Below are 15,659 nucleotides of genomic sequence, written 5' to 3'. Positions count from 1 at the left end.
GAGCTGTCCAGAGCAGCATATGTTTGTTATGGGGATTTTCTCCTGCTCTGGACAGTTCCTAAAATGGACAGCAGAGGTCAGCAGAGAGCACTGTGGTCGTGACAGAAGAGAAATCCAAAAAGTGAAGCATTTCCTCTGTAGTATACAGCCCCTAAAAAGTACTGGAAGGATTAAGATTTTTTTTTTTAATAGAAGTAATTTACAAATCTGTTTAACTTTCTGACACCAGTTGATTAAACAAAAAATAATAATAAAAGTTTTCCACGGGAGTACCCATTTAATGGTGAAAACTAAATAAGTTGCCGCAACCTCAGTTCATATAATAGTACAATATAAATATAATAAACATAGACGCCATTTTGGGGCAAAAAAATAATAATTGAAAGGAAAAATTCTAGAATGTCATGTAGGATAATTTGAGCCCGACATGTAAAGTGTATATAATGTTTATCCCCCCTCAATGATAAGATGGGATCTATTATATTGACTATTCGCTTTATTATAATGTAGCTTTCACCAATGATACAACAGCGCCCCCGCGTGGTCTCTCAGTCCACAAACATTTTTCTCAGGCGCATGCGCCATAGCTCGTTTCTCCTCCCAAGCAAGTTTCGCGATCATACCCACCCTCAGGCGCTTGCGCAAGGACGTGTTGACGTCATCCTGTGGGCAACGTAGCTCGCAGTGCTGGCGGAAGCGGCTTCGGTGTCGCGTCTTGTGCGCCGGAAGTCATCTTGTCATGCTGTGCCAGTGACCTTCCTGTCCCCATGTGAGAGAAGGAGCCGAGACCGGGGATGATGCTGAGGGGCGTCCTGCTGACCTGCGGGCGGAGAGGGCCCGGGATAAGGGTGAGAGAGGGTCCGCGGGATTTTACCTGTATGATAGGTATATAATGGTACCTTCCAGTATAGTGAAATGGATGTTACAGAGGTTCAAGTCAACTGTAGTGAGACTACAACTCCCAGCATTCCCTGCTAGCATAAACCTTGTTGTTGTAGATCCCCACCATTGTTTCTCGACCAGGGTGCCTCCAGCTGTTGCAAAACAAAAACTCCCAGCATGTCATGGCAGCCTGAATCTCATAGGCTATGCTGGGAGTTGTAGTTTTGCACCAACTGGAGAGCACAAAAAAAATCACAGAGAAAGGCCACACTTTCTGGTTACCGGTACAAGGGCAGGTTCACACCACGATTTTGCTATACAGTTTTTTCTTTTTAGAAAACCGGATTACATAGAATGGATACCCCCCCCCGCCCCCCGCGATCACGCTGCGGGGGGCGATCCACCCCACTAGACCACCAGGGAGCATTCACATTAGGGCTGGGCGGTATACCGGTTCATACCGAATACCGGGTTACGTACCGTTCTATTGAACTCCATTGATCTGTGCGCTCTGCAATCCATTGATAGAGCCTAGTCCAGCCAGGATCTATCAATGACAGAGCCGGGACACCAGGGAAGCAGAGGTAAGCCACACACACACACACACACACACACACACACACACACACACACACGCCCCCCCCCCCCCCGCGATCATGAATTTTACCCATACGGCAATACCAGTTGGGCCCCTCCCCCCCCCTCAAATGAATGAATTATCCGTGCAGCGCGCTGTCCCCTTACTAATCATATTTGACCCGCGAGCGCTATTCTGCTTAGTCGCCCCCCCCCCCTGAATTATCAGCGCAGATAATCTGTTCCCACATCATGTCACCCGCGTGCAATCCTCTGCTCATCCTCATACGATTTGCGGGCCGCTGGCGCTAGAAATCTGTACTACAAATAATGCTGCAAAAATAAACAAAACAAACTTTAACTTACCTTCCGACATGGTCCCTCCTCATGGTCCCTCCGCTGCGGTCCTGAGGATGGGAACGTCACAGAGCCGTTAGCCTATCACCGGCCGCAGCAATGTCCCGCCCCGGTCAATGATATGCTGGTGGCTCTGTGACTTTCCCATCCCAAGGAAACTGCAAGAGGACCACAGCGCAGGACAGTAAAGACGGTAGCAGAGCAACGGGGGAACGTAGGCAGGTTAGTTAAAGTTTATTTTTGCAGCCTGAGAAACGTTATTTGTAGTACAGATTTCTAGCGCTGGCGGCCTGCAACTCATAGGAGGATGAGCAGAGGAGCGCACGCGGGTGACATGATGTGGGGACAATTGTGGGGGGGGGGGGGGGGTGTTAGGAGAGAGCAAAGCCCAGGTCACATGGGGGGGGAATACCGTTAAATACCATGAAACCGCCATCACATATCTTGATACACGTTTTTGCTCATACCGCCCAACCCTAATTCACATGTCCCTTTAGACGCTGCTGTCAGCTATGACAGCGGCGATCTAAAGGGTTAATAGCCAGCCGCGGCGATCACTGCATCCTGGCTATTAGCAGCGGCCCCCGGCTACTGAAATCAGCTGGGGGCTGCAGAGTATGGAGCGGGCACGGGTCGGGAGCCCGCTCCATACAGACTGCTGAGCGCCGCCGTGCTTGTCAGGTCTGGCCCCGCTTGCCCGAAGCAGGGCCGGAAAAATTCACCTGCCCGGAACTGCATGTCCCGGGCGATAGGAATTCCACATCCCTGTATATACTGTATACTAATATGATAACATGAGGCCCAGAATGGACACAAAATGAAATTGTCTGTGTCCTTTAAAGGAGTACTCTGGGATGTTAAAATTGTGTCCCATACTGCCGGCAGTAAAAAATAAAATAAAGGGATACATACCTGCCCCCGGTGCCCCCAGTAATCCGTTCCGGTCTCCGCCGCGATCCTCTTCCTTGCTGCCGATGGTCGGTGAGTCATACTGCACTCAGCCAATCACCGACCGCAGCGAAGTCCCGCCTCGGCCGGCGATAGGCTGAGCAGCACTGTGACATTTTCGGGCCCTACACCAGGCCGAAACGGGTTACCGGAGGGAGCAGCGGCAGGTATGTATCCCTTAATTTTTTTTTTTTTTACTGCCGGCAGTATGGGACACAATTTTAACATCCTAGAGTACTCCTTTAAGGGGTTAAACTTATGAAATGCTTATAATTGTACTTCAGTCATTATGAAAACATCTGACTAAAAGATCTATAAACATTGAAGCCGCAAACGATAAAAAAATAAAATAAAATTTGCGCCAGTCAAAACTTTTGGCTACAGCTGTAGATCTTTATATGTAGTAATAATAGATTAGCGAACTTACAGTAAATTCGATTCGTCACGAACTTCTCGGCTCAGCAGTTGATGACTTATCCTGCATAAATTAGTTCAGCTTTCAGGTGTTCCCGTGGGCTGGAAAAGGTGGATACATTCCTAGGAAAGAGTCTCCTAGGACTGTATCCACCTTTTCCAGCCCACCGGAGCACCGGAAAGCTGAACTAATTTATGCAGGAAAAGTAATCAACTGCCGAGCCGAGAAGTTCGTGATGAATCGAATTTACTGTAAGTTCGCTCATCTCTACTAGTAATAATAACAATTATTATTTTATTATTTTTTATTAATTTTTTAAAATCATTTATAATTTTTAATTATGGTTATAATTTTTTTTTATTATATTAGGTTTTTTACATTATTATTGTAACTATTATTTTTTTTACTAATAATTAAAATAATTTAGTATTTTTGTTGTTATTGATGATGGTATTAATATTTGATTATTTGAAACCTTTTCTTTCTCATCCGCAGCTCCTCTCGTCTTTCTCCTCAGAACCGGCCGTCCCTCCCAACCTCATTTTGCCTCCTGGCTTAAAAGATGGTCCCATAAAATGTAAGGTTCATGTCTGGTGGACGCCTTGTAGTGGGGATTAGAGATGAGCGAACTTACAGTAAATTCGATTCGTCACAAACTTCTCGGCTCGGCAGTTGATGACTTTTCCTGCATAAATGAGTTCAGCTTTCAGGTGCTCCGGTGGGCTGGAAAAGGTGGATACAGTCCTGGGAAAGAGTCTCCTCCTAGGAATGTATCCACCTTTTCCAGCCCACCGGAGCACCTGAAAGCTGAACTAATTAATGCAGGAAAAGTCATCAACTGCCGAGCCGAGAAGTTCGTGACTAATCGAATTTACTGTAAGTTCGCTCATCTCTAGTGGGGATGATGTAACTGACTGCGGGAGTAAAGGAATTGCTCACTTTATATGTACAGAGATTTATTAATTTAATACGTTATTACTTTACTCCAGTGTTGTTCTAACAGCGTGCCTCCAGCTGTTGCAAAACTACAACTCCCAGCATGCCCGGACAGCCTTCGGCTGTCCGGGCATGCTGGGAGTTGTAGTTTTGCAACAGCTGGAGGCACACTGTTAGGAAAACACTGCTTTACACTGCCAATTGTGGCTAGTATATGGTTTGGTTCCATGGATAGAGATCATAGGCATTTGTTTTCCTCTAACATGCAGTCCAGCGCCCCCCTGTGGACCTCTCCCGGCCTGTGCTGCGAGAATGTAAGATCCCGGTGCCCCCTCATTTATCGGCCCGGACCGTCTGGTTGGAATCCCTGGATGACCAGGAGGGGGAACCATCGAGCTTGGTCCAGCTGCACCCGGATGTGTTTGATGTCCCCCCCAGGTGAGATGTGTAATGTATATACAGGATAATGTTATTGGTAAGGAACATTCTTCAGTAGTGTCATTGGTATTTTTTGCTCTTTTTGCCTTTAGGATTGATGTCCTTCACCAAGTGGTAACATGGCAGCGAAACTTTAAACGAATTGTAAGTATATACAGTGCTGTTACCTGCCCCCCTCCCATACACAGTGCTGTTACCTGCCCCCCTCCCATACAGTGCTGTTACCTGCCCCCCTCCCATACAGTGCTGTTACCTGCCCCCCTCCCATACACAGTGCTGTTACCTGCCCCCCTCCCATACAGTGCTGTTACCTGCCCCCCTCCCATACACAGTGCTGTTACCTGCCCCCCTCCCATACAGTGCTGTTACCTGTCCCCCTCCCATACACAGTGCTGTCATGTGCCCCCCCCTCCCATACACAGTGCTGTCATGTGCCCCCCCCTCCCATACACAGTGCTGTCATGTGCCCCCCCCCCCTCCCATACACAGTGCTGTCATGTGCCCCCCCCCTCCCATACACAGTGCTGTCATGTGCCCCCCCCTCCCATACACAGTGCTGTCATGTGCCCCCCCCTCCCATACACAGTGCTGTCATGTGCCCCCCCCCTCCCATACACAGTGCTGTCATGTGCCCCCCCCCTCCCATACACAGTGCTGTCATGTGCCCCCCCCTCCCATACACAGTGCTGTCATGTGCCCCCCCCTCCCATACACAGTGCTGTCATGTGCCCCCCCCCTCCCATACACAGTGCTGTCATGTGCCCCCCCCTCCCATACACAGTGCTGTCATGTGCCCCCCCCCTCCCATACACAGTGTTGTCACGGGCCCACCTCATATACAGTGTTGTCATGTGCCCCCCCCTCCCATACAGTGCTGTCATGTGCCCCCCCCCTCCCATACAGTGCTGTCACGTGCCCCCCTCCCATACACAGTGCTGTCATGTGCCCCCCCCCCCCTCCCATACACAGTGCTGTCATGTGCCCCCCCCCCTCCCATACACAGTGCTGTCATGTGCCCCCCCTCCCATACACAGTGTTGTCACGGGCCCACCTCATATACAGTGTTGTCATGTGCCCCCCCCTCCCATACAGTGCTGTCATGTGCCCCCCCCCTCCCATACAGTGCTGTCACGTGCCCCCCCTCCCATACACAGTGCTGTCACGGTCCCCCCTCATATACAGTGTTGTCATGTGCTCCCCCCTCCCATACAGTGCTGTCATGTGCCCCCCCTCCCATACACAGTGCTATCACGTGCTCCCATACACAGTGCCGTCACGGGCACCCCCACCCATACACACATGCCCTGCCCCCTGCCCCCCTTCTCCATGTAGAATCCTCTCTTCTTCCAGTGTCCTCCTCCCCCTAATAGCAGCTGGAGGTGCTGACTCCATTAATGTTATCTTCTCTATTATCATTGTCACATCTTATTCATGGATTTTTTTAGAGCTACGCCAAGGTGAAGACACGAGCGGAGGTCAGAGGAGGAGGAAGAAAACCCTGGGTACAGAAAGGCACTGGGCGAGCGCGACAGGGAAGCATCAGGTCCCCTCTGTGGAGAGGAGGTCAGTGATCTTTATTCTAAGGCCGGGGTCACACATAACGGGGAGGTCATCAATCAGCTCTGAGTTTATATAGCTATTTGTCGGATTTCTTTACTTCAAGATTGTGAATCAACATCTTGGCGCTTCTGGCAGGCACCCATTAAATCAGTGTTTCCCAACCAGTGTGCCTCCAGCTGTTAGGACATCAAAGAAAAACCAAGGTATTCTGGGACACAAATTTCAAACTTTATTGTTTTAGAAAAAAGAACATACATTTAAAAAACATTTAAAAAAGGGTACAAAATACCAAGATGGTCCTACAAATACACAACCGGAGGTCCATAGAGCAAGGGGTTAATCCCCAAAGAAATACCTATATATACAGATGGCTAAAAGAGCCTACTTTGTAATGACAAAGGTGTCCCAACTAGTGGCTACATTCAGTAAGGTAGCAGCCATATACATTTATACACATAGCAAGAGGTTGTTAGTTTCACCTTCTAAGGACACACCAGGACCTCTGTCACCCAACGTTTCGCAATTAAATGCTTCTTCCGGGGCGTAGTTTACTGAGGGTCTACCACCTATTTATACACCTAAATAGCCTATCATATGTGTCTACGTAGTATTGCCTCACCTCCGGGTGTGCGTCATCCCTGCTTCCTTATTTCGCGCCGTGTCACATGACCTGTCGTGTCATGTGACTGCGTGTCGCGAGAGTCAAAGAGAATGGTCTCACTACCTAAAGATCTAAGGGTCACGGGATTCATTGTACCATCGCGAGATCCTACCATCATGTGGTATCCCGCTGACTGAGCCGAGGACATGTCAGGTGACCAACCTGGTCACATGACACATCATAGAATAAAGCATAATACGGGGAACTAACTCCAAAACCATGGGGACCATATTAACAACGATCTCCCTCTATATTTGTATATATTGGAGACTCCAGTAAAAAGCTGACTACAGGTAAAAAAGATGAAAGATTAAAAGTAAAAGAGTGCAATAATTGCCGATACTGATAAGTGAAAATTCAAAGTGAAAAAGTGCAATAGCTGCCGATATCTTTAACTCAGCTATTGGGACATGTAAAGCAGTTATTATAAACTGTAAATATTATAAAAAATATTAAATAAACCAAATAACCTGTGTATATCATCCTGTATATTAAACCTAGTGACCTATTTAATATTAAATAGGTCACTAGGTTTAATATACAGGATGATATACACAGGTTATTTGGTTTATTTAATATTTTTTATAATATTTACAGTTTATAATAACTGCTTTACATGTCCCAATAGCTGAGTTAAAGATATCGGCAGCTATTGCACTTTTTCACTTTGAATTTTCACTTATCAGTATCGGCAATTATTGCACTCTTTTACTTTTAATCTTTCATCTTTTTTACCTGTAGTCAGCTTTTTACTGGAGTCTCCAATATATACAAATATAGAGGGAGATCGTTGTTAATATGGTCCCCATGGTTTTGGAGTTAGTTCCCCGTATTATGCTTTATTCTATGATGTGTCATGTGACCAGGTTGGTTACCTGACATGTCCTCGGCTCAGTCAGCGGGATACCACATGATGGTAGGATCTCGCGATGGTACAATGAATCCCGTGACCCTTAGATCTTTAGGTAGTGAGACCATTCTCTTTGACTCTCGCGACACGCAGTCACATGACACGACAGGTCATGTGACACGGCGCGAAATAAGGAAGCAGGGATGACGCACACCCGGAGGTGAGGCAATACTACGTAGACACATATGATAGGCTATTTAGGTGTATAAATAGGTGGTAGACCCTCAGTAAACTACGCCCCGGAAGAAGCATTTAATTGCGAAACGTTGGGTGACAGAGGTCCTGGTGTGTCCTTAGAAGGTGAAACTAACAACCTCTTGCTATGTGTATAAATGTATATGGCTGCTACCTTACTGAATGTAGCCACTAGTTGGGACACCTTTGTCATTACAAAGTAGGCTCTTTTAGCCATCTGTATATATAGGTATTTCTTTGGGGATTAACCCCTTGCTCTATGGACCTCCGGTTGTGTATTTGTAGGACCATCTTGGTATTTTGTACCCTTTTTTAAATGTTTTTTAAATGTATGTCCTTTTTTCTAAAACAATAAAGTTTGAAATTTGTGTCCCAGAATACCTTGGTTTTTCTTTGATGTCCTAATTTTGTATGGTATGGGAACATACACATAGATGTTGGCATTTTGTATGCCTCCAGCTGTTGCAAAACTACAACTCCCAGCAAGCTGGGAAACACTGCTTTTATGGGCGCCTGTCCCTTTAAAGCAGTTGTTTTAGATATACTCCTTTATGGCATCCATTGTCTTTACTGTCCTGGTTTTGTTTGCTTTCTAGGTGGAGTAGCACATGGTCCCCGGGGCCCTACAAGCTATTATTACATGTTACCCATGAAGCTCCGTGTTCTGGGCCTAAAGACTGCGCTGACCGCTAAGCTTGCCCAGGTGCCAGTATATATGCCCTACAAGTATAGTATGTGTGTGTTTATAGATATGAATACATAGATATTTATACAGAGATAGATAGCGATGGCTATGAGACGGGCAGCGATGGCTATGAGACGGGCAGCATGAGACGGGCAGCGATGGCTATGAGACGGGCAGCGATGGCTATGAGACGGGCAGCGATGGCTATGAGCTATGAGACAGGCAGATAGATATTTATACAGAGAGAGATGGATGGATGGATAGAGATGTGAGAAAGATAGGGATGGATGGATATGAGATGGATGGATGGATGGATAGAGATGTGAGAAAGATAGGGATGGATGGATATGAGATGGATGGATGGATGGATAGAGATGTGAGAAAGATAGGGATGGATGGATATGAGATAGAGATGTGAGATCTATATATATATATATATGTGTGTGGAGGTTGGATGAAACAGTGAAGGTTCCTGCAAGTGACAGAAAGCAGAGATCCTGAAAATTAAGAGGAAGGAATACAGAAAGCGTTGCAGAATGTTTCATACATTTACATACTCGTACAACATAAATCTTTCTGTTTTTGCAGAACACTATTTTTAACCCCTTACTGCACTTTTCACTTCCCCACAGAACGATCTTCACATAATTGACTCCATTGAGATTCCTACCCCGGACCCCGAGTACCTCGCAGAGCTCTTTAACCGGCGACATTGGGGGGAGTCTGTGCTCATCGTTGACGTGTAAGTACCATTAGTGACCATTAGACTGGTTTTTCATGCTGGGTGCATTACCGTAGCGGGGATAAGATGTCTGGTCGCAGGGGGTCCTTCCGCTGACGGATGACTGGCAATGCGAGGCGAAGGCTCGTGACGGCCACACCCCGCTCGTGACATCATGGTCATACCCCTCAATGCAAGTCTATGGGAGGGGGCGTGACGGCCGTCACGCCCCCCTCCCATAGACTTGCATTGAGGGGTTATGACCATGATGTCACGAGCGGGGCGTGGCTGTGACGTCACGGGCCTCCAGTTGTTTCAAAACTACAACTCCCAGCATGCCCAGAGTGCTGGATGTCAGAACTGACCGATCTAATATTGATAACCTGTCTTGAGGATACACCATCAATAACTTTACTCTCTTCAATAAGCACGTGTCTGCTTCTAAACAGGCCGCTGATAACTTGGACAAAATTCTGTGAATGCACTAATCTTATTATTCATCTATAGATTTCATTTGTACATTTTTTAACAGTATGAAAATTAAAAAATTTCTAAAACAATATTGACCCCCTACTGTTTGTTTATTTTTATTTTTTTAAATGTTAAAATATTTTTTACATTGTGGCCAGTAGTCACGATCACGCAGAAAGGATTGTTTAGAGATTTTTCATTTATTTTTCATCTGAAGCTAAAGGAGATTTTACAAAATAAATATTTGGTTCTCCAAACGGACAAAAAACGTGCTATTTTTGACACGGCACAACGTACAGATTTCTGCGTTTAAAACAACGCAGTGAACTCTCCTCCCATTGACTTCAATGATTTGATTCTACTACCTTTTCTGCCTGCACGCAGGTGCACCTTTTGTCCGTGTGAACCCAGCCTAACTACTAAATCAAAGTTTTACTACAAATTTGCCTCCAGTTGTTGCAACACTACAATTCCCAGCATGCCCTGGTATGCTGGTAGTTGTAGTGTTGCAACAGCTTGAGGCAGACAGGTAAGGATACGCTGTACAAGATGATGTAAATTTTAGAAAAAGGGCAGGGATTTTAATAAAAAATAAATAAAATAAAAATATCTTACACTTGATTATATCTTTTTTACAGCAATGAAGAGATGCCAGACAACATTCTCAGTGCAACAGTCGACTCGAAGAAGATTAATCTAATTCCAGCCATAGGTAACACTATAATTTCTTAGTATTATCACTATTATAATAATTTTTATTATTGTTATAAAAAAAAATATTTATATTATATATGAAATATATTTATTAAATAAATATAATAGAAATATATACACACATATATGTGAGTGTATATATTTATTATATTTAATCAATATATTATATAATAAAAAAAATATTTAATAAAAAAATTATATATATTTTTTTATTAAATAAATATTTATATTATGTTGTGTATAAAAAAATTATACACACATATGTGTGTGTATATTTATATTTTATTTTAGAAATATATTTCATATATAATATAAATAAATAATATATATATATTTCATATATAATATAAATAAATATATATATATTTTTTTATATACAACATAATATAAAAAACAATTTATTTAATAAATATATCATTTTTTTATTTAATATGTGTATGTGTATATATAGATAGATATTATATATATATAGATATAGATAGATATTATATATATATATATATATAGATAGATATTATAAAATTATATATATATATATATATATATATATATATAGATAGATAGATAGATATTATAAAATTAGATAGATAGATAGATATTATAAAATTAGATAGATAGATAGATATTATAAAATTAGATAGATAGATAGATATTATAAAATTAGATAGATAGATATTATAAAATTAGATAGATAGATAGATATTATAAAATTAGATAGATAGATAGATATTATAAAATTATATAGATAGATAGATAGATATTATAAAATTATATAGATAGATAGATAGATATTATAAAATTATATAGATAGATAGATAGATATTATAAAATTATATAGATAGATAGATAGATATTATAAAATTATATAGATAGATAGATAGATAGATATTATAAAATTATATAGATAGATAGATAGATATTATAAAATTATATAGATAGATAGATATTATAAAATTATATAGATAGATAGATAGATATTATAAAATTATATAGATAGATAGATAGATATTATAAAATTATATAGATAGATAGATATTATAAAATTATATAGATAGATAGATATTATAAAATTATATAGATAGATAGATATTATAAAATTATATAGATAGATATAGATAGATAGATATATATATATATATATATATATATATATATATATAGATAGATAGATAGATATTATAAAATTATATATATATATATATAGATAGATATTATAAAATTATATATATATATATATAGATAGATATTATAAAATTATATATATATATATATATATAGATAGATAGATATTATAAAATTATATATATATATATATATATATAGATAGATAGATATTATAAAATTATATATATATATATATATATATATATATATATATATATAGATAGATAGATAGATATTATAAAATTATATATATATATATATATATATATAGATAGATATTATAAAATTATATATATATATATATATATATATATATAGATAGATATTATAAAATTATATATATATATATATAGATAGATATTATAAAATTATATATATATATATAGATAGATATTATAAAATTATATATATATATATATATATATATATATATATATATATATAGAGATAGATATTATAAAATTATATATATATAGATAGATATTATAAAATTATATATATATATATATATAGATAGATATTATAAAATTATATATATATATATATATATATATATAGATAGATATTATAAAATTATATATATATATATATATATAGATAGATAGATAGATAGATAGATAGATAGATAGATAGATAGATAGATAGATAGATATTATAAAATTATATATATATAGATAGATATTATAAAATTATATATATATATATATATATATATATATATATATATATATATATATAAAAACCAGATACAGGCGCAGCACTCCAACAAAATAAGTGATTTAATGTCTCATGTCAGCATTACAACGTTTCAGCTCCTCCTGGAGCCTTTTTCAAGCATGCTTGAAAAAGGCTCCAGGAGGAGCTGAAACGTTGTAATGCTGACATGAGACATTAAATCACTTATTTTGTTGGAGTGCTGCGCCTGTATCTGGTTTTTATCTTGGATGGACTCTGATCAAGTCCTTTGGGACGCTGGCACCAATTTTTTGGTTGGACTGGATAAGTAGTGCTGCTTTATTTTGGGATTATATATATATATAGATAGATATTATAAAATTATATATATATATATATAGATAGATATTATAAAATTATATATATATATATATATATATAGATATATATTATAAAATTATATATATATATATATTATAAAATTATATATAGATATAGATATAGATATATATATATTATAAAATTATATATAGATATAGATATATATATATTATAAAATTAGATATAGATAGAGATATAGATAGAGATATAGAGATATATAGAGATATAGAGATATATATAGATAGAGATATAGATAGAGATATAGATATATATATATATAGATATAGATAGATATATATACGGGATGAGTATTTAACTCAGGGAGAGTTCACCACTCCTGGTGTGATGGAGCTTTCAAGGGCCACTAAGCACTCCGCAGGCATTCTGGGTAGGGGAATATGCAAATCAGCTCATTACATCAACTTTTCACCTTGTTTTTATATTCCATAACTGGAGCTAAGCTGATACCAGGGAACATTGCCTGAAAAGGTGATGTAATGAGCTGATTTGCATATTCATATATATATATATATATATATATATATATATATATATATATATATATATATATATATAATATTTTTTTTTTGTTGGAGTGGAGTTGGGCTAAAACTTTTTGATGGCCAGAATGTTTAGATGTAAAATACTTACCACTGCATGCAATATATGGATAATAGTCTAATCGTCACGCGATGCTCCTAATAACAGAACCATTTCCATTCATGAGGTCTGGTTTGTGTAGAAAAAGTTGCAGGAGGGTGCATAGAAATACAGGTCATCTGAGGGTGGTATTTCCCATTTATTATATTACTGTACTTATACGCTTCCCCTGGATTATCGTCACCTGTGATAACCTTTTTCTGTGAGTCAGGTATAAATGTCTACAGCATGCTGAAGCACGATACCGTCCTGCTGACCATCGGAGCTGTGGAATTCCTAGAAGAAAGATTACTGTGGCAAGATTCCCGATACTCAGCCCTGTACCCTTTTAGTTTACCCTACAGCGACTTTCCTTAAGGACTTGGCTTGATTTTTTTTTTCTTTTTGTATATATTATTACATTTCAATAAAAGTAAAGAAAATCACCCCATGTCTGTTATTCAATGTATTCCTCATAGACAGAATTGCAGCTACACCTGTTGGGTATGTGATTTTTATCTAATAATTCCCCCCCCCCCTTCGTGCCTGTGGAGGACTAAGAGAAATACTACAAAATGAAATGATATATTCAAATAAGTATTATAGTAGCTGAATATGCCCAGAAGTAGTTTATACCGATTTTTCTGATTTTCATACATTCTCCATACCGTTGTTCTACTATTCATCCAGTAGTGGAAATCTTGAAGATAACGTATAATAGGGAAGAACGGTTCTACAGCACATTAAAGGAAATCTGCAGTAAAAGACAACTTATCCCCTATCTTATCCACAGTGTTTGATCCTGGGGGGTCCAACCGCTGGGATCCCCCCCACGATTTTCTGCACGGGGCCACGGCTCTGACCGCAGCTCTCCCGTGCCGGCGACAGCGTGATGTCACGGCCGACACGCCTCCTCCATGTAATTCTATGAGAGAGGTGGGGAGGCAGCATTTATGCCTTCCCGCCTCTCCCATAGAACTGTATGGTAGGAGCGTACCATCGACATCAGAGGTCAGCCCATTAGCTGCTCACATACAGCGGCAATGCGTGGCCCTGTTTGGGAGATCACGGGGGGTCCCAGCGGTTGGACCCCCGTGATCAGACACTTATCCTTTATCCTGTGAATAGGGGATAAATTGTCTTTTGCAGCAGATATCCTTTAAAGGGTTACGCCGCTGCCCCAGAATTCTGAACTTTGTTCTGAACGCTTGGAGCGGGCAGCAAGGGTCGTGATGTCACAGCCACGCCCACCCGTGAGGTCACGCCACGCTCCCTCAATGCAAGTCTACTGCCGCCACGCCCCCTCCCATAGACTTGCACTAAGGGGCATGGCATGACATCATGAGGGGCGTGGCTATGATGTCACAACCCCATACCCAGCGTTTTAAATGAATGCCGGGTGCTGGGACCCTTGGATAGGGGATAAAATGTCTAGGGGTGGAGTACCCCTTTAAGCTACTTGGCTAGATCTAGAGATATTTCTGTCTGATGTAGCTGTTTGAGGTGAGAGATGACACCCACTTTATTACACAGAAAATATCACAATTTTTATAATTTATTACACTGTGGTTAGAGATGAGCGAACTTACAGTAAATTCGATTCGTCACGAACTTCTCAGCTCGGCGGTTGATGACTTTTTCTGCATAAATTTGTTCAGTTTTCAGGTGCTCCGGTGGGCTGGAAAAGGTGGATACAGTCCTAGGAGACTCTTACCTAGGAATGTATCCACCTTTTCCAGCCCACCGGAGCACCTGAAAGCTGAACTAATTTATGCAGGAAAAGTCATCAACTGCCGAGCCGAGAAGTTCGTGACGAATCGAATTTACTGTAAGTTCGCTCATCTCTAATTGTGGTTACACGAATTAATATACACACATCTGGTGTCTCTATAACAATCTGTACTGTAGACACAGAAGAACGTAGTAGTCCAGATGCTCTTTAAAATCAGGACTCTTCTTTATTCAACACAATTCCTGTGGACGTAGCTACGTGAAGTAGCCGAAACGCGTTCCTGTATGTCCATATGAATTGTGTTGAATACAGAAGCATCTGGACTTGGACAACTTTGTTCTTCAGTGTTATTGGAGTGTGGTCCACACTGGTCCGTGTCTTGGTTTGTGGCGTGTGGAGTGAGCTGAACACTTGCAGTTGCTGTTTACTATAAATACTATACAATTTGAAATGGTTATTTAAGCCTTTTAACCCCTTAAAGGGGTACTCCGCTGCTCAGAGTATGAAACAAACAATTCCGATCGCTGGAGCCGGCGCCAGGAGTTCGTGACGTCATAGCCCCGACCCTCATGATGTCATGCCCCGCCCCCTCAATGCAA

The 15,659-nt window shown here is 40.4% G+C and overlaps 1 protein-coding gene across 1 annotated transcript; it reads left to right on the top strand.

Moving 5' to 3' along the window:
• Positions 1-690: 690 nt before the first annotated feature.
• On the top strand, positions 691-13,771 carry MRPL4 (mitochondrial ribosomal protein L4). The gene is made up of 9 exons (XM_056570592.1): positions 691-848; positions 3,674-3,755; positions 4,384-4,552; positions 4,645-4,696; positions 5,998-6,115; positions 8,475-8,581; positions 9,196-9,305; positions 10,394-10,467; positions 13,561-13,771. The coding sequence occupies exons 1-9, from the start codon at positions 795-797 to the stop codon at positions 13,704-13,706; spliced, it is 912 nt and encodes a 303-aa protein (XP_056426567.1). The 5' UTR covers positions 691-794; the 3' UTR covers positions 13,707-13,771.
• Positions 13,772-15,659: the final 1,888 nt, after the last annotated feature.

This window comes from Hyla sarda, chromosome 4 (assembly GCF_029499605.1).
Source record: "Hyla sarda isolate aHylSar1 chromosome 4, aHylSar1.hap1, whole genome shotgun sequence".
Lineage (NCBI taxonomy): Eukaryota > Metazoa > Chordata > Amphibia > Anura > Hylidae > Hyla > Hyla sarda.
Note: the sequence above shows the minus strand (reverse complement) of the source record. Positions and strands in the feature narration are given on the sequence as shown.